Here is a 19,048-nt window from a genome sequence, read left to right on the forward strand (position 1 = left end):
TTAGGTCAATGGAGTAGATTAGATATACAATATACAGGGATAAATGACCTTAGCAACCTAGTATTTGATGAACCCAAAGATCCCAGTTTTTGGAATAAGAACTCACTCGAAGAAAAACTACTGGGAAAATTGGAAACAATATGGCAGAAATGAGGTTTAGACTAATATCACACACTCTATACTAAGATATGGTCAAAAATAGATATAAGATTGAGATATAAAGAATGATACCATAACTAAATTAGGGGACCACAAAATAGTTTACCTGACATATCTTTGGAGAAGGGAAAATTTTATGACCATACAAGAGATAGAGAGTCCTATAAGATATAAAATGAATAATTTTGATTATGTTAAATTAAAGGGCTTTTGTACAAACAAAACTAATCAAACCAAGATTAGAAGGGAAACAACATGCTGGGGGAAATTTTTATAATGAATGTCTCTGATAAAATGTCTCAAATTTATAAAGAACTAAGTCAAATTTATAAAACTACAAACCATTCCCCACATGTCAAATGGTCAAAGGATATGAACAAGTAACTTTCAGATGAAGAAATCAAAGCCATCAATAATCATATGAAAAAATGTTCTAAATCACTCTTGATTAGAGAAATGCAAATTAAAACAACATTGAGGTATCACCTCATACCTATAAGACCGACCAAATATGTCAATAAGGAAAGTGGTAAATGTTGGAGGGTATGGGTCAAAATTGGGACAGTACTACATTGTTGGTGGAATTGTAAACTGATCCAAACATTCTGGAGGGCAATTTGGAACTTACCCAAAGGGCTATAAAACTGTGCATATCCTATCATCTGGTAATGCCACTCCTGGGTCTGCATCCCAAAGGGATAATAAAAAAGGGGAAAAGACCCATTTGTATAAAAATATTTATAGCTACTCTTTTTGTGGTGGCAAAGAATTGGAAATTTTGCGGATGCCCATCAGTTGGGGAATGGCTACATGTTGGTGTAGGAATACTATTTTACTATAAGAAATAATAATTAAGATGATTTCAGAAAAAGCTGGAAAGATCTGCAGGAACTGATGCTGAGTGAAATAAGCAGAACAAGGAGAATGTTGTACATAATGGCAGCAATATTAGAAGGTTATATCATCTGTGAAAACTTGGCTCCTCTCAGCAATGCAATAATCTGGGACAATCTTGAAAAATTTATGAGAGGGAATGCTATCTACCTCCAGAGAAAGAACTGTTGTTCATATCAGTATACTGTTGGGTTTATTTGAGGGTTTTGGTTATGTATGAGTTTTCTCTTACAATGACCAATATGGAAATGTGTTTTGCATGACAATAAAAATGAAAAAAATTCTTCTTTTCAGTGTATTTGGATATATCTTTTTCAAATGGGCCAATTCTGCTTTTTAAGAAGTTCTCTTTATTGGATTTTTATGCCTCTTTTTGCCAATTGGCCTCTTCTGTTTTTGAAGGCATTAATTTCTTCAGTATTTTTAGTGCTTTATCAAGCGGTTGACTCTTTTTTTCAGACTGATTTTCCTGATTCAGTCTCATTTCTTTTCCCAATTTTTCTACCTCCATTATTTGATTTTTAAAATTATTTTTAGACTTAGAACTTAATATTTTTCTTGGAGGTTTTGGATGGAGTAGTATTGACTTTGTTGTCTTCTGAGTTTGTGTTTTGGTCTTTCCTGTCACCAACATTATTTTCTATGTAGAGTTTTGTTTTTTGTTGTTTGCTCATTTTCCAGTCTTTTTCTTTTCTTTTAATTAAAAAAAATGTTAGCATTGGTCTCTGTAATTGTGGTGAAGGGAACACTATTCCAGGCTTCAGGTTCTTTGTGCAGCTGTCTTCAGAGCTGGCTCTGGGGATTTATCTGTTGTTCTTTCTTCCAAGGTGGTATGTTGCAAGGAGAGGTATATTTAATACACTCCCAATCTGTGTTATGGTCTATGAGTAACCCCAAGCATTCTTTTAAACCTGGGAACTCTGAACAGGATCTCCTGTTCCCTTGTGAGCACACACTGGTGTGTGCTAGTGTTCCTCCTCACCCTGAAATCTTGCCTTAGGACTTCTTCCTAGATCTGTGTATTGGCAATGCAACAAGAGTCTTGCACCAGAACCAGCAAAGGGCTGTCTCTAACCTCCCTCTGTGCAGTTGTATGAACCCTACCCACCCACTCACCCACCCACTTTGTCATCTGTGACTGACAGCTCCAGAAGCCTCTGCTGCTGCTTCAGCTGTACCAAGGGCCTGTTACCACAGTGGGACCTGCCCAACTGTGCTGGTTTGCACTCAACCTCCACCCCAAACCACTAGATCCCTTGTGCCAATCTTCTAAGTTGTTTTGGGACTGAAAAAATACTTCACCCCATCTTTTGGTGGGTCATGTTGCTCGAGAATACAATCTGAGGAGTTATATAATAATTCATTAGACAATTCCTAGCTGTGTGACCCTGGGCAAATCAGTTAACCCCATTGCCTTGGAACCAATCCACAATATTGATTCCAAGATGGAAGGTAAGGCTTAAAAAAAAAAAAGTAATAGCTCTTTAGAAGGTGATTTGGTAGAGATCAGATGGGTCCATGTACCTTCTCCACCATCTTGGCTCTGCCCTCTCCCACTCCACACACAGTTTATATATAGAGAAAGCCCTACTCACCAGAGTCTTCTGCAGCAGTCTTTGAAGTGGCCAGTTTCACAAAGAGCTTTGAAAATAAAAAGAGAATGAAAACCTACAGAATCAAAGAAGAGACCTTAGAAATCATCTAATCTAGTGCTTGCCTTGAAGTATATCTATAATATATCACCTTGAATTTGAAGATTTTCCAGAAAGTAAAACTCCCTTCTGCCCAATGGAGTACATTCTATTCTGAATAGCTAAAATTGTTGGAAAATTTCCTTTATTTCAAGCTTCAATCTGCCTCTCTGAAACTTCAACTAATTAGGGTCAATAGAACAAGTAGAAACCCCTGTTCCACATAATGACCCTTTAATATTTTAAGACAAGTCTCTCATAAGTTTTTTTTTAAGTTCTTTCAACTCATCTTTTCATGGCACAAGTGTAAGTCCCTTCACCACCCTGATTTCCCACCTCTGGATGCTCTCTATAAATGTCCTACTCAACTTGTGGTACCCAGAACTGAATATAATGTTTGGGATGCTATACTTTTCTTTGTATTCCCAGGACTTGGCACATATAGTTCCTGGTATGTACTTAAATACTGATCAACATTATTTACTCATATTTAATTTTAACTTCACTTAAGTCCCCAAATTTCTTTCAGACAAGCTACTGTCCACATCAATCCTCTAAATTGTATTTCTAGCAGTATCTCTCCCATTCATCAAATATTTTTTAACCCTTATTTTTTGTTTTAAAATAAATACTATCATTTCCAAGGCAGAAGAGCAATAAGGGCTAGGCAGTTGGGGTTAAGTGACTTGCCCAGGGTCACAAAGCTGGGAAGTCTGAGGTCAAATGTGAACCCAAGACCTTCCCAACTCCAGTCCTGGCTCTATTCACTGAGCCACCTAGCTGCACTTCATCATGTACTCAAAAGTCAAAAAATCAAAGTACCGTGATAATATTCAAAAATTCTTTCAGTATTTCATAATAACTACAATTCATTTAAAGCAGGTAGGTAGTCTAAGGCCTTACTTATCAGAGGTTTTAGTTGTTCAGTCTCTGTTTTATGTTTTCTAATTTAGAGAGTGGGGAAAAAAAGAAATAAAACTGAAATTGAATAGTTCTGTCTTCTCTCAGTAGTTATTTTTCTACAAGTCTTAAAAAGTAAGTTTATTTCTTCTGTTTTGGGCTTCTTGCCACCAACAAGCAAAAATATTGTTGTCATGATTCTTCAAAAGCTGCGGCTTAGTTTGGGCTTTAGCTCTCCTAACATAATCCTTACGAGATTGTGCCACTCTTCTTCAATTCAATGAGCACAATCATTTTTGTATATTTTTCCAGCCAAAGAATTGACCATGAAATTTTATCTGTATTTTCTCTGAACTTTATAAATCCTATCTGTATGTTCTCTAAAACCTCAGCTATAAATGTGACTGTGACCATTATTCTCCTTATCTATCACAAAACTCCAGGGTGCCAGTGACTTTTTGCTAAAATTCTTTATCATTGTTTCACAATGAAGTTAATGAAATTGTAACCAAACTGTGCTGTAACATTGTAAAACTCCAATGAAATTATCTTCCTTCAATTGTCCATTATTACACTGTTCCTATGCCACTAATCCTCTGAATATTATTTCAACAAAGTTGGAATTCTTGTGCATCCAATAATTATTTTAGTTGAAGTATACTGGTAAAGGTTTAACAACTCACCAGAAAAACTGTATATGCATGACACTCTTTTAAGTTTAATCTGCATTGATACTTCCTGTTACTTTCTTAAGTCTATACAATCAACTAAAAATAAATAATGTCCAATTTTATAGCTTGTGCTCACACTGAAGATTTAATAATTGGCTCCCTCAAGTTATTTCAAGTTAGCTCCAGTGTACCTTTGGTTATGCCTGTACATCTACATCAATGTCATTTCTATTTCTTTTGATTCTTAGTACCCAACGGATTCACTCTACACTACTTCCTACTTGTTATCATAAGTACAAAAGTAGTCCTGTCTTCTCATTGCTGGAAATATTTATTTCCCACAAATTGGGAAATTAAATGGATAATCCATCCTTTTAGATGGATGTAGCATTCACATTCGTATTAAAAAGAGATTTATTTTAAAACCTATCAGTTTTCCCCAGAACATTCACAAACCATATCTCAATAATGTAATTATTAGTGTGCATTGCATGGCAATGGCCTTGAAGGATGATACTTATAATTCACAGCAATTATGCTTCTTAAAAAAGAATTCTTACTTGCCTTCAACCAGTTTTTAAGGTCTCATCTTTTTTCTTTCCAATTCTTAAGCTCATGAGCTATGCTAGTCAACAAAGAATGTTGGTGGGGGATTTAAGGAATGTCTTCCAGTTACCTTCTCTTGTTGCTTTGGAGTTGCTATATTTGCATTCCGATGCACTGCCTGTTCTGCCTCATCTTTATCTTTGCACTTCTGTTCATAGGTCTTCTTTGCCTTGGTTATTCCAAAAAGAAAAATCAGAGTGAGGTGTACAAGACATGACACTGACATCATCAGCACTATTATACTACAAAGTAGCCCATAAAGACATAGATTTGATATTAAAATTAAATTAATAACAAATTCTTTATAATATGCAATGAAGACCTAAGCAGGGATTGACTCTTTCTCTAATTTTTCACCAAGTAGTTAGTGGTAGCCACATCAAGGAAGAGGCATTTTTTATATGTACATATGAAAAGTTCTAAAGATGGGAGGTCTTGGGTTAAAATATGCTTTCAGTCACTTCCTAGCTGTGTGACCCTGGACAAGTCAGTTAACCCCCATTGCCTAGCCCTTACCACTCTTCTGCCTTGGAACCAATAATTAGTATTGATTTCAAGACCTAAGGCAAAAAAAAAAAGGGAAGGGTTGGGGTTTTTTTAAGCATATGTAAACCATTATTTTTTTTAAACCCTTACCTTCTGTCTTGGAGTCAATACTGTGTATTGGCTCCAAGGCAGAAGAGTGGTAAGGGTTAGGCAATGAGGGTCAAGTGACTTGCCCAGGGTCACACAGCTGGGAAGTGGCTGAAGCCAGATTTGAACCTAGGACCTCCCGTCTCTAGGACTGGTTCTCAATCCACTGTGCTACCCAGCTGCCCCCTAAACCATTATTTTTTAAGGGGAAAAAAAACATACTTGATTTTTAAAAAGCATGGAATTTGACATAGACAAAAAATTTAAAATTTTATAGTTTTAGATTCATAACTGAGAACCATAATGCCAAAATATAGCATTTATAAGATATATTCCTACACATAAAAGTGTTCAAATCAGTAAGTCTTTGTTAAATATGAATGTTATAAATGCTAAATTATGAGACCCATATTTTAGTATAGGTGTTACTCATATCTTGCATGTTCATAAATTTATTAATTTTAAGCTATACTATATACCAGTTTATATATTTATGAATTTTAAGCTATACTATATGTCAGTGATGGCAAATCTATGGCACAGTGACCAAAGATGGCATGCAGAGAGTTCTCTGTTGCCACGTGACTTGCCCACCGGAGTTAGTTGCTAGAAAGGCAAGAGGGACTTGGGTAGAGTTACTTCCTTCCCCTTCTCCATCACACCTCTCATCACTTGCCCCTCTGCTCAGCAACTCAATGGGGGCATTCAGGCCACTCTCTTCCCTCCCCTATCTGAGGTAAGGGGGTCATTTGGTCTTTGGGGGGGGGAGGTAGGGCATAGCACGCAATCTGAAGGGTTGAGGTATGAGCAGTGCACAGAGAATATTATTGCTCTAAGTAACATAGAGGACAAATTCAAAGAAATCTAGGAGGATTTGAATGAAAGGATATAGAATGAAATGAGCAGAACTAGGAGAATAATGTATACAATGACTACAACACTGTAAAGGAAAATGATTGTGAAAGATTTAAGAACTATTACCATATTAATATGATGACCAATTATGACTATAGAAGACCAATAATGAATCATGCTTCCCAACTCTTGGCATAAAGGTGAAGAATGAGACAGACATTTCCATACATAGCTATTTTTCAAATTTGTTTTAGCTATAGTTATTTGTTACTAGGGAGGGTCCTTTTTTTTTTGCCCAAAGTGTGGGTGAGAATAGTTAAAGGGAATAGTGAGGAATCATTAATTTGTGACACTCCTGAAAAAAAAAAGTCAGAAAAAATGTCAATGATCATTTAAAAATTATATAGAAATGAGCAGTAGGAAATTCAGAAGAGGATCCAGACGAACAAGACAATGTTGAAACTGCTATGTTCAGTTTAATATGTACCTTAAATAACCAAGCTATATGTGGTAGACATTCATGACTTCATATACAACTTTTTTCTATTTTTATTTATATAAGATTATGTTTATATTTGTCAAGTTCATAATTATCAAGAAAATTAAAATTTCACAGTATTCAATTTTGATTGTTCTGTTGTTCTTTTTATTCACATTAGTTATTATATTTATTGTCTTCCTCATTATGCTTACTTCATTTTCACTTACTTCACATTCCAAGACAGAAGGTAAGGGTTTAAAAAAAAAAAGATTCCACCCTGTCTTAAAGAAATCTTGCTCACTCAAACTCAGCTCCTGATCCACTTATTCCTAAACTATCAATAAGATTTTATTGCTTAATTAACAAATACTCATAAAATTTCTTAGAACAAAAACTTGTTATAAATATTTTGGTACACATGGTTCTTTTTCCTCTTCTTTTAATTTCTTTGTGGGGTATATGCTTAATTGTAATATTGCTGAATCAAAATATATAAATAATGTAATGTCTTTAGGGTGTAACTCCAAATAGCTTTCCATATTATTCTTGTTCTTATATATTTATATCAATTCTTTATGTTTTATAGTAACAGATTTCTAGCAAAAAAAAAATTGATGCAAAGATCCCCCCCCCCACGAACTGTTTCCCTTCTAATTTTGTTTGTACAAGAATTTTTTCAATTTTATGTAATCAAAATTGTTCATTTCCTGGCCAATGATCTTGTCTATCTACTTTTCTCATCAGGAACTCTTCCCTTTATCCATAAATGTGAAAGTTAGCTTTCTTTCTTTTTCTTCTAATTGGTCTGGGATGCAAGATTTTACATATAGGTCATGTATCCATTTGGAGCCTATTGTGATATATGTGGTTTAAGATGCTTACTTAATCCTAAATTCTACCAGACAATTTTCCAATTTTCCTGGCAATTTTTTATAACAGTGAGTTCTTACTCCGACAGTTGGAATCACTTACATAAAGTAAAAAAAAAAAGCAGATCAATGAATTGGGTATCCAATTTTAAGAAAACTAGAAAAAGAACAAAAGCTCCCAATTAAACACCAAATTGGAGAGATTAAAAACTAATGATGAGATTAATAAAACTTAATGTAAGAAAACCATTGAATTAATAAATAAAACCAGGTGTTGGTTTGATGGGGGGGAAACAATAAAAAGGTAAACCACTGATTAATATGATTTTTAAAAAATAGGAAAGAAAACTAAATTGCTAGTATCAAAAATAAAAAGGGAGAATATGCCATTGATGAAGATTAAATCAAAACAATTGTTAGGAGTTATTTTGCCCAATTATATTCTAATAAATTTAATAATTTAAATAAAATGAAAGAACACAGTACTTAATATATATATATGTATATATATATAAACTGTATAGATTAACAGAAGGGGAAAAGAATATCTAAATGAATGTATTTTAGAAAAATAAATTGAAAGGAATATAAATGTATTTCCTAAGAAAAAGGCATCAAAATCATATGGATTCACAAATGAATTCTGCCAAACATTTAAAGATCAATGAATTCCACTATTGAATAACTTATTTGGAATAATGGGCAAGAAAACTGTTCTACCAAATGTTTTTTATGAAACAAATATGGTGCTGATATCTAAACCAGGAAGAGCAAAAAAAAAATTATAGACCAATTTCACTAATGCATATGTATGCTGAAATCATGAATAAAATAGTAGCTGAGAGACTACAACAATGTCACAAAGATTATACATTGTTACCAAATGGGATTAATACCTGGAGCATCTATTGGAAGGAAAATTATTAACATAAATGATTATATGAATGACAAAAGTAATAGCATTCATATGATTATATAATAGACAGAAAAAAGCTTTTGACAAAATATAACACTTATTCCTATTAAAATACTTGAAAGCATAGATATAAATGGATTTTTCCATAAAATAATAATAATAAGCATGTACCTGAAACTAAAGTCAAGAATTTTATTTTTATTTTTTTTTAAAACCCTTAAGGGGGCAGCTGGGTAGGTGAGTGGACTGAGAACCAGGCCTAGAGATGGGAGGTCCTAGGTTCAAATCTGGCCTCAGCTACTTCCTAGCTGTGTGACCCTGGGCAAGTCACTTGACCCCCATTGCCTAGCCCTTACCACTCTTCTGCCTTGGAGCCAATATACAGTATTGACTCCAAGACGGAAGGTAAGGGTTTATTAAAAAAAAAAAAAAAACTTGACTTCCATCTTGAAATCAATACTAATTATTGGTTCCAAGGCAGAAGAGTGGTAAGGGCTAGGCAATGGGGGTCAAGTGACTTGTGCAGGTCACATAGCTTAAAAGGTTAAAAGAGGAAAGATTTGAACCCAGAACCTCCCATCTCTAGGCCTGGTTCTCAATCCACTGAGCCACCCAGCTACCCCCTCAAACATTATTTTTAATGAGGATAAGTTAGAACCTTCTCAATAAGATCAGGGGTGAAACAAGGATGCCTATTATTATTAATATTATTCAATATTGTATTAGAAATGCTAGCACTAGAAATGAAAAGAAAAAGGAACTAAAGGAATCAGGACAATGAGGTAATAAAAAAATCTCTTTTTGCAGATGATAGGATGATATACTTGGAAAATCCTAGAGATTCAACTGAAAACCAGTTGAAACAATAATTTTAGCAAAGTAAAAAGATATCAAATAAACACATATAAGTCATCAGCATCAGCCACAAAGCCCTGCAAGAAGAGATAGTAAAAAATACTCCATTTAAAATAGCAGAGATAACATAAAGTACCTGAGAATATAACTGCCAAAATAAACCCAGGAATTATGTAAACATAATTATAAAACCCTTTTTAAATGAATACAGTCATATTTAAATAATTGAAGAGGGGGCAGCTGGGTAGCTCAGTGGATTGAGAGCCAGTCCTAGAGACGGGAGGTCCTAGGTTCAAATCTGGCCTCAGACACTTCCCAGCTGTGTGACCCTGGGCAAGTCACTTGACCTCCATTGCCTAGCCCTTACCACTCTTCTGCCTTGGAGCCAATACACAGTATTGACTCCAAGACAGAAGGTAAGGGTTTTTAAAAAAAATTAAAAAATAAAAAAATAATTGGAGAAATATTAATTGTTCATAAGTGGAGAGAGCCACTATAATTAAAATGATACTTTTTCCTAAACTAATCTACTTATTCAATGCCATCCCAATTAAATTACCAAAAAATGATCCCATTGAGTTATAAAAAAAATAATAATAAAATTTGTTTGGAAAAACAAAAGGCCAAGAATATCAAAAGAGTTCATGAAAAAATAAAGGAAGGAGGCATAACCATATGAATTTTAAATTGTATTATAAGGCAATAATTGTCAAAACTATCTGGCATGGCTAAGAAATAGGAAGGAGGTGGATTAACGTAACAGAACAGGCATACAATAACGCAGATGATTATGGTAAGCTTATGTATGACAAATGCAAAGATTTAAGTTTTGGAGAAAAGAATTCAGTATTTGATCAAATTGTTGGAAAAACTGGAAAGCAATCCAGTGGAAACTAAATATAGAGCAGTATCTTACACCATTTACCAAGATAAAGTCAAAATTGATATATGACCTAAACACAAAAGGAAATATCATAAATAAATCAGAAGAGCATAGAACATATTACCTGTCAAACTTATGGATAGGAAAAGAACTTATGAATAAACAATAGGTAGGGAGCATTATGACATGTAAAATGGATAATTTTGATTACATTGAATTGAAAATTTTTTTACAAATTAAAATAAGCCTTCAAGTATTAACTGTTGACTAATCTGTTGATTGATAGCCGATCAATCATTTCTTCACAAGACAGTGGAGGAATGGAGAAGTGCAGAATGAAACAAATATTCAGACATGGCAAATATATTGAATTGTTTTATTTTACTATACTTATTTATTTCAAGGAAGGGCTTCTATTTGGTAATAGAAGAAGAGGAGAATGTGTTATTGGATAGTTTAAAAGATGGAAAAAAGAAAGAACATAGCATAAAAAATGTTTAAAATTCTAAAAAGAAAAAAGCTCAGATGAGGAAACAAATAGGTTGGGTTGGTTTTTTTTTTACTATCTTGTTAAATATAATGCATACTTTTAAAAAACAATCTGTATCTAATATTTTTTCTATTTGTATCATATGTAATCACATAAAACTTTTCTTCCTATTTTGAAACTTTTGTGATTATTGATTTAAGTTTCTAATACATTTTAAAAATATTTAAGTTACTTTTTCAAGGAGTATAGGAATTATAGTTGTGGACTGAGCTTAAGTGAACTCTCAGTTGCTTCTTATATGAAATCATTCCTTTTGTTCTCAAGACTATAAGGGAATAATCAGGACCTTTCCAACACTGATGTTTGTAATAGAAGTAGGTATGGTTAAACTAGCCTTTGGGTGGTTGAACAGTCCTAGTGAAAGGATATGAAAGTGTTGAAAGCTTGGCTCTCATGAGTGTGAAGTGTTTTGGGAAGTTTACAGCATTCAGACAGTACCTGTATTTTTAATATGATCTTCGGGGGGATTTGTTTAACAGTTCAAACTGTGCAATGTCATCATCAATCAATCAACAAGAGTTTATTAAGCACTTGGTAAACTCCAGGCACTGTGTTAAGTTCTGAGGACACAAAGAAATTTAAAAATAACATCCCTGCCTTCAAAGTAACAAAATAAAATAAAAAAAAGCAAATATAGGTACAAGATACATACAGTGTAAATGAAAAGTAATCTCAAAGAGAAGGCAGTGGTGAATTAATGTGTTTATATTTATGAATTATGCCCAGGTTTTGGCCCCTTGGAACACTGAAGTGGATTTTCACCTCCAGGTATCCTGGAGGGATATGTGTGAATAGGCTCAGGTGCTTATCAGGAACATAGATGTGGTTGGCAAAGATCTGGCTCTACTAAGGTCTGGGAATGAGTGAGGGGAAAGGTCACCCCAGAGAGACATAAGCTCTGTCTGTGAATCTGCCAAAATGAAAGATCTGAATCTAGAACTGATACCCACAGACACAACATTTGGGTCTTTGATGACATTAAGCCCAGGGCAGTTTTTAGTATCTGAGTTGGCAAAGCTCTGAGTCCTCCTTGTGCAGCAAAAGAAAAAAACATAACAAAACAAAACCACCCACAGAGAAGACTACACATAGAAGATCTGGATGTAAGAGTGGAAAAGTGTGGATCCATCATGACTAATGAGAGGAGGGAAGCAGAGGAATTGCTGCCTTGAAGCTAATTCTGACCAATATGGAAGAACTACTTGATAACAGAAAAGTGGCAAGAAGAAATCACATCCTCTTAGAGTTCATAGGAGTGGTGAAAAGGAACACTAAATAGTTATAACAGGAACCAAGACTACAGAAAGCAGTTATTTTTTTTTTAATTTAAGGGAAAAGGGGGTTAAATTCTAAAGGGAAATTTGGTTCTTTTGGGATAGGAGTTTCTAAAAAAAATGAAATTCTATCCTTACAATCACAACAAATTCCAATGAAAAAGGAAAAAAGAAATATAAAGAAATGAGTATAGCCACATAACGTAAGTTCTTAAATGAGATCAGATTTTTTAAATTTCTTTTTTCAATTAGTAAAAATATATTTTCTTTTCCCAATTTTCTCTCCTATGTTCCCTCCCATAAATACACTGAAAAGAAAAGAAGGGGCAGCGAAGTGACTCAGTGGATTGAGAGCCAGACCTAGAGATAGGAAGTCCTAGGTTCAAAACTGGCCTCATGCACTGTCTAGCTATGTAACTCTGGGTAATTTTCTTAATTCCCATTACATAGCCTATACCAATCATCTGCCTGGAACCAGTACAAAGTATTGATTCTAAGATGGAAGGTAAGGAGTATTTTTGATGAAAAAAAAATAAATGAAAGAGAGAAAGGGGGGAGAGAGAGAGAGAGAGAGAGAGAGAGAGAGAGAGAGAGAGAGAGAGAGAGAGAGAGAGAGAGAGAGAAACAAATATAGTTATTCCCATACTGGCCAGATTCAAAAAACCTTTGCCTCAGGCTACCATATCTTTCTGTCAGGATGTGAGGAACATGCCAGATGAGATCAGATTTTAAAGGACTCATCCAATAACTATTTTAAAAAGCATGTAATAAAAGAATGGTATGAAATTGTAAAACTAGTATCAGGGAGACTATAGCTCAGAATGAGCTGAGAACTGTGAAAAATGCCAAAGTTAGAAAGAGTACTTTCAGTCTTGTTTATGGCAGAGAAAAGAATGAGGAAAGAATACATCTATTGTTGGGGGAAGGTGGTGTAATATTAATTGGTAACAAAGATAAAGCAGAACTATCCAAGTTGTTCCTCTAGCTACATTCTCCTCCCTCTCTACCTCCAAAATGAGTTAAGCCATCTGACTAGTATTAACCATAACCCCTTAGAATATTTAAAGAACCAGAAAATCTAATTCCTGAGCCTCCACTGTTGATCTCTAAAAGATGGAGAGATAAAGACTGGAGGTCCTGGGTTCAAATGTGACCTTAGACCAGTTCTAGCTGTGTGACCCTGGGCAAATCACTTAACTCCAATTGTCTAGTCCTTACCACTCTTCTGCTTTATAACAGATAACAGTATTGATTCTAAGACAGAAGGTAGGGTTTAAAAAAATAGATATGAGAGAACAGAAGAGGTTCAGCAGTAATAGAGAAGGGAAAGTGTCCCAATTTCCAAAAAAAAAAAAGGGAAGGGAGTTGAGTCTACAAATTAGACAGTAAGCTTGACTGTAGTTTCTGATAAAATTCTAGAAAACATTAATATAATAGCATTCTTCTGACCTGTCAGTCTCATAACTATCATCAAAAGGAATGAGGTTAACCTGACATGATTTGATCTTAATGTCATTTTTAGGCACTGATATTTTGTTGTTATTTATTAATTGCTCTCAAACCATCTTTAAAAAAAAGTTTTATTGATGCCTTTTGTTTTTACACATGGTAACAAACATTTCTTCCTAGTTACAAAGAAAAATGGTTAAGTAAAACCAACTGACATAGCACCCACTCTGACACTATGTGCCTTATACCATACCAGTAGCCTGTAGTTTACAGCACTTACTTCAATCTAACTTCTACTAAAGATATTCTAAAAGGTGAAAACATAGAATACAAAAGCAGGAAGGGACCTCAATAGACATTTAGTCTAACCTGTACCCAATCAAGAAACCTGGTTTCAAATCCTAAGACCTCCAACAAGTAATCATTCAGCTTCTGCTTGAGGACTTCCAGTGAGAGAGAATGAACTGCTTCCCAAGGAAGCCTATTTCATTTAAAGATAACCCTAATTTTAAAGAAGTTTTACTTACACCAAAACTAAATGTTGCTTTTCTACAACTTCCCCTAAATTCCTCTTCCACCCTATAGTCTTTTGAGTACTTGAGGTCAATGTTCATCTTTCCTCTGTTTGTTTGTTTTTCTCTCTAAGCGAAAGAACTCTAGTTTTGCAGCTGTTTCTTATAAGGCTCCAATCTTATAAGGTTTTCATCATTCTAGTTGCTTCCTTCTGAATGTCTTCCATCTTTCCTTTGTCTCTGTCTTTTCTAAAATACAGTGCCTAGAACTGTACACAGTTGAGTACTGTGTACAGTTCTTTGCACCATATTTTAGTAGTGATTAAAAAGTAGAAATGCAGATCAGTGGAACAAACCAGACAAAGAAGAATCACAGATAATGGAACTCAATAATCCCATATTTAATAAACCACAAAGCATCAATTAACCAGAAAAAATCCTTACTTGATAAAAACTGCTGGGAAAATGAGAATACAGATTGCCAAAACTTAGACTTGGGCCAATATCTTATGTGTCATCTCACAATAAATTCAAAATGGATATGAGATATGAGTATTAAATATCATACCATTTTAAAAATTAGAAGAAGTACATGATACATCCTTTATAACCATAGGTAGAAAATGAATTCTTAACCAAATAAGAATAGATTCAATTACGAAAGATAAGACAGATTAGGTAACTTGATTACATAAAATTGAAAAGCTTCTGTTCAAATAAAATTAATTCATATAGGAAAGGAAAAGAAGCAGTTGACTAGGAAAAAGGTCTTTGTATTGAATATCTCAGATGAAAATTTGGTTTCTAAGATATAGAGACAACTATTATAAATATAAGCCTGAAAAACATAATATAAGTACAAATATAATAAAGTATATTTCCCAATATATAAATGGTTAAAGGATATGAATAATCAGTTGTCAAGTAAAAATTGCAAAATATTAACAATTATATGAAATAATGCTACAAAATTCTAAAAAAAAACAAAAAGTAAGTCAAAATAGTCCTGAAATTTTACTTAACACTGTAAATTGGCAAAGTTGACAAAAGCTCCAAATGGTCAATGATGGTGGGATTGTGGAATGACAGGCACACAAATGTATTTTTGCTAGTGATATGAATTAGTACAACAGTTCTGAAAAGGAACTTGGAATTCTGAAAATAAAGTGGTTAAAATGTCATGATCTTTTAAACAAGACATTCTACTGTTAGGTATATATACAAAGTAGTTACTGATAAAAAGCTCCAGGTACACTAAAATATTTATAGCAGCTTGTGTGTGTGTGTGTGTGTGTGTGTGTGTGTGTGTGTGTGTGTGTGTGTGAGCAAAGAATTAAGAGACAAAGTAGATGCTCACAAATTTGGAATAGCTGAACAAATTTTGGTACACATGTTGTGGAATATTTCTGTGATGTAAAAAAATGACAGAAATAATGAATACAGAGAAACAAGAAAAGATGTACATGAACTGTTGAAAAGCAGAACAAAAACCAAGAAAAATTATAAACAATGACTTCAACAATGTAAATGAAAAGAATATTAGACACAAAACAGTGATTAGTGATACAGAATTATAAAAAACATGTTTCCAAAGAATAAATGTGAGAAGATACTTCACTTCAATCCTTTTCAGAGACTGAGAAGTCTACAGGAATAGAATATTGCAGGTGAAGAATTTTATGAATTGATTGATTTTGCTGAATTTTTACTTCTTCCATAAAAAAAAAAAAATACAAATTTTTCATTGTTAAGGGCTGGCTCTTTGCAAGAAGGAGGGGATAGTGGGGAAAATCTAGGCAATGTAGAAACAAACAACATCAAAAGAACTAAAATTTTTTAAATCTTACATTGCTTAAAAAACATTCAGATCTTTTTCATGGGAAATGTCATCCAACTTTTTTCTTATTTTGTGTTTTTTCAAGATTATTTTATTGACCTGAGCATAGAACTCTTTACATTTAGTAAATTTCATATTATTAGATTTAGCCCAACATTCTAGTCTACTGAGACCTTTAAAAACAAATAAATCCTATCATCAATCCATCTAACCCTCCAAGCTTATGTCATTTGCAATTTTGACAAGCATTTCAATTATAACTTATTCCAAGTCATAAATGTGGAAGAGCTTAGGATCAAAGCTTAGGATCCCTAAAGTCTCCATCCAAGTTGTCATCAACTTGTTAATGAGCATTCTTTGGGTGTGGTCATTAAACTAGCTCCAAATATTCCTAATTATACTGTCATCCAGTACATAACTTCCCATTTTTTCTGTAGGCAAGATCCTGAGAGAACTTGTCACATGATCTGCTGAAATTGAAACATTTTTTGTCTGTTCCATACCCTTGATATGTACATTTGATTATTCTATCATCAAAGGAAATAAGGTTTCATCTGATATCTTGTTTTTTATGAAGACATAGGCTGTAAATTTAATGATTATCAAATATTTACCTGCACAAAAAAACAAGGTAAAAAAATTTTGAATAGAGGCCAGATGATCATCTATCAAGAATATTGTAGAGGCATGCCAGAAGCTAAGATGGTGGAGTAAGGGGTACTCAGCTTGCACAAACCCTCCAAACACACAAAAAATGCCTCAAAACAAAGAAAAGCAAGAGTGATATGCTTCACAGGGGTAAGAAGGGAGAGTAGCCTAGGGAGTGCAGTGTGGGGGAATCTTCTTCATCACTAAAGTAATCTTCTAAAGTTAGATTTTATCTTTGTCTCCATCATTTTTAGTTATTTTCAGCTGTTGAGGTTATGCTCTGCTCCTGGGGTAGAAGGCTATACAGCAAATGTAGAACAGCTCTCCCTCTACCCCACAAGCAGAGCAAAACCTCAACAGATAGACAAGATAATGAGGAGGAAAAAATAATAATAAAAATGTGAAGCCCTAAGGGAAAATGAGAAAAGATTCAGGCCCTAAAAGAACTCTTGGAAGGCTCTGAAAAGAACTTTAAAAATCAAACAATAAAAGAAATGATAGAAAGAATGAACAACTTGAAAACTAGAATAAGTCAAATGGAAATGGAGGCCAAAAAAACAAACAACCAGTGAAGAAAACAACTGCCTTATTGGAAGCAAATTTCTCTCTCCATTGTGTTGCCTTTTTAACGTCACCTCTCAGTGACCTGGAGGTCAAATACCACTGAGTAAATTTAGGTATATATAAGCCCTCAGAGAAAGGAAGTTAAAGAACCAATGAGACAGAAAACTGATTCCACAGGCACTGACCTCCTGGGTGGCCTAGGCAAATTAGGAAACTATGATTGGTTCCTGAGATGTGATGTGTGAAAGTTAGGGGATGGAGGGAAAATGATTATAAGGCTAGAACAGGAGCCAGTCTTGGTCTTTCTGGTTTGAGGTTGGAGAGCTGAATGAGCCCTTGTTGGGGTTCAGCTAGAGGCCCATAAATGGTGGCCATAGATTAGTATGGAGGAGAGAATTTACATGCATGCAAAAGACATCATCTGTCAGTCAAAATGAACATTCCTTTTGGAATGTTACCGGGAAAAATAGTTGGAGCTAAGTCAATGGCTGAACAGGGTTGAGAGGCTTTTGGGACTGGGCTTTGACTAGTGTGGCTGATGATGGTGAAGAAGCTAATTATGTCTCTGGACTTGAATTAATCAAGTTGGAGGTTACCTGGCTGTTTGGCAGAAGAAGAAGAAGACAGTTGTCCTCATATTTCTCTGATTGACTCTATTTCACAAGAGTGACTGCAATGCTATTTCTCCCAATATTCCCTAAGCTAAGGCTACCTGAACAGAATAGGGACAACCCTCTTACCTTATCCTCTATCCTTTCCTGTCTTCCCCAAATAAACCCTTGCTGGGAAAAGAAGAGAAAACAGTATTTTCCTCTGAAATCTAATAGTTCACCCTGAGTGAGTGAAGAAAGGGGGAGGGGGAAGCTGAAAGGCTTCTGAAGAGAGGGAGGAAACCGGGAGGAGGGTAGGCAAACCCTGATCCATTACTTATCCAGAATCAAGCAATAGACATCCTCAATATTACTATCTATTACAGATTGGCACCCCTAAAATGACTGAACTACACAATCCCTTAGAAAAAGAAAGATGTTTAAGCAAATTATCTGTGGAGATGTGGTACTGGCAGCTATTACTGGATTCTGGGTTTACAATATAGTTTATAGCAGAATGACCCACATGATATTTGATTCTCTGGATTATATTGGCAACAAAATCATGTTTATACTGAAGTTGCCATTTCAAACTGACACAATACTATGGCAGATTTTGTCTCAGGTTTATGTTATTTCTATGGCAGCCTTACAGACTCTGACCTATTTGAAGAAGATATTTAGATTTGTGATCCCCAAAAAGGCAGAACAGATACTGGTGGTAGATAATAACCTGGAAAACATCATTAAGAACTTGTTTGAGGAATTGATCAAAGAAAAAGGGTTAGATCAGATTAAGGACAGGAACGATGGACAGGCAGATAGTGTACCCAAAGAAAAAGAGAGAAAGGCAAAGAAATCTAAGGTCAATACTAAGGGAAATGAAGGTGACAAGGACACTAGGTCTGATAGTGAACCAGAAAAAATTTGTCCATTAAAGGAGGTCACCAAGCTATCTAGTACAACTGGTGTACTACAATCTAAAGTTCATGGGCAGTTTACATCACAGGAACTTGAATCCCTAAAGAGACATTTTCCAAATTTCATAGAACAACCTTTTAAGACACAGAAAGAACTGAAACGTGCTTGTAGGATCTTTGACCCAGACTTTGAAGTTGTAGAGTTTCTCCTGTCTGAACTGTTTAGTCCCCATGAGCAAAAGCAATTCCTTGAAAAGACCAGGACAGATAACAACTTAACTAGTTGGCCCA

General features: G+C 34.5%; 1 protein-coding gene across 1 annotated transcript in view; it reads right to left on the reverse strand.

Moving 5' to 3' along the window:
• Nucleotides 1-19,048, reverse strand: part of PSTPIP2 (proline-serine-threonine phosphatase interacting protein 2) — a 96,434-nt gene that overhangs the window by 24,221 nt on the left and 53,165 nt on the right. The window contains exons 7-8 of the mRNA XM_007486620.3: nt 4,992-5,090; nt 2,649-2,694 (exon numbers count right to left, since the gene is read on the reverse strand). Coding sequence (XP_007486682.1) covers nt 2,649-2,694; nt 4,992-5,090 — 145 coding nt within the window. The remainder of the gene's footprint in view (nt 1-2,648; nt 2,695-4,991; nt 5,091-19,048) is intronic.

The sequence above is a fragment of the Monodelphis domestica genome, chromosome 3, assembly GCF_027887165.1.
Source record: "Monodelphis domestica isolate mMonDom1 chromosome 3, mMonDom1.pri, whole genome shotgun sequence".
NCBI lineage: Eukaryota > Metazoa > Chordata > Mammalia > Didelphimorphia > Didelphidae > Monodelphis > Monodelphis domestica.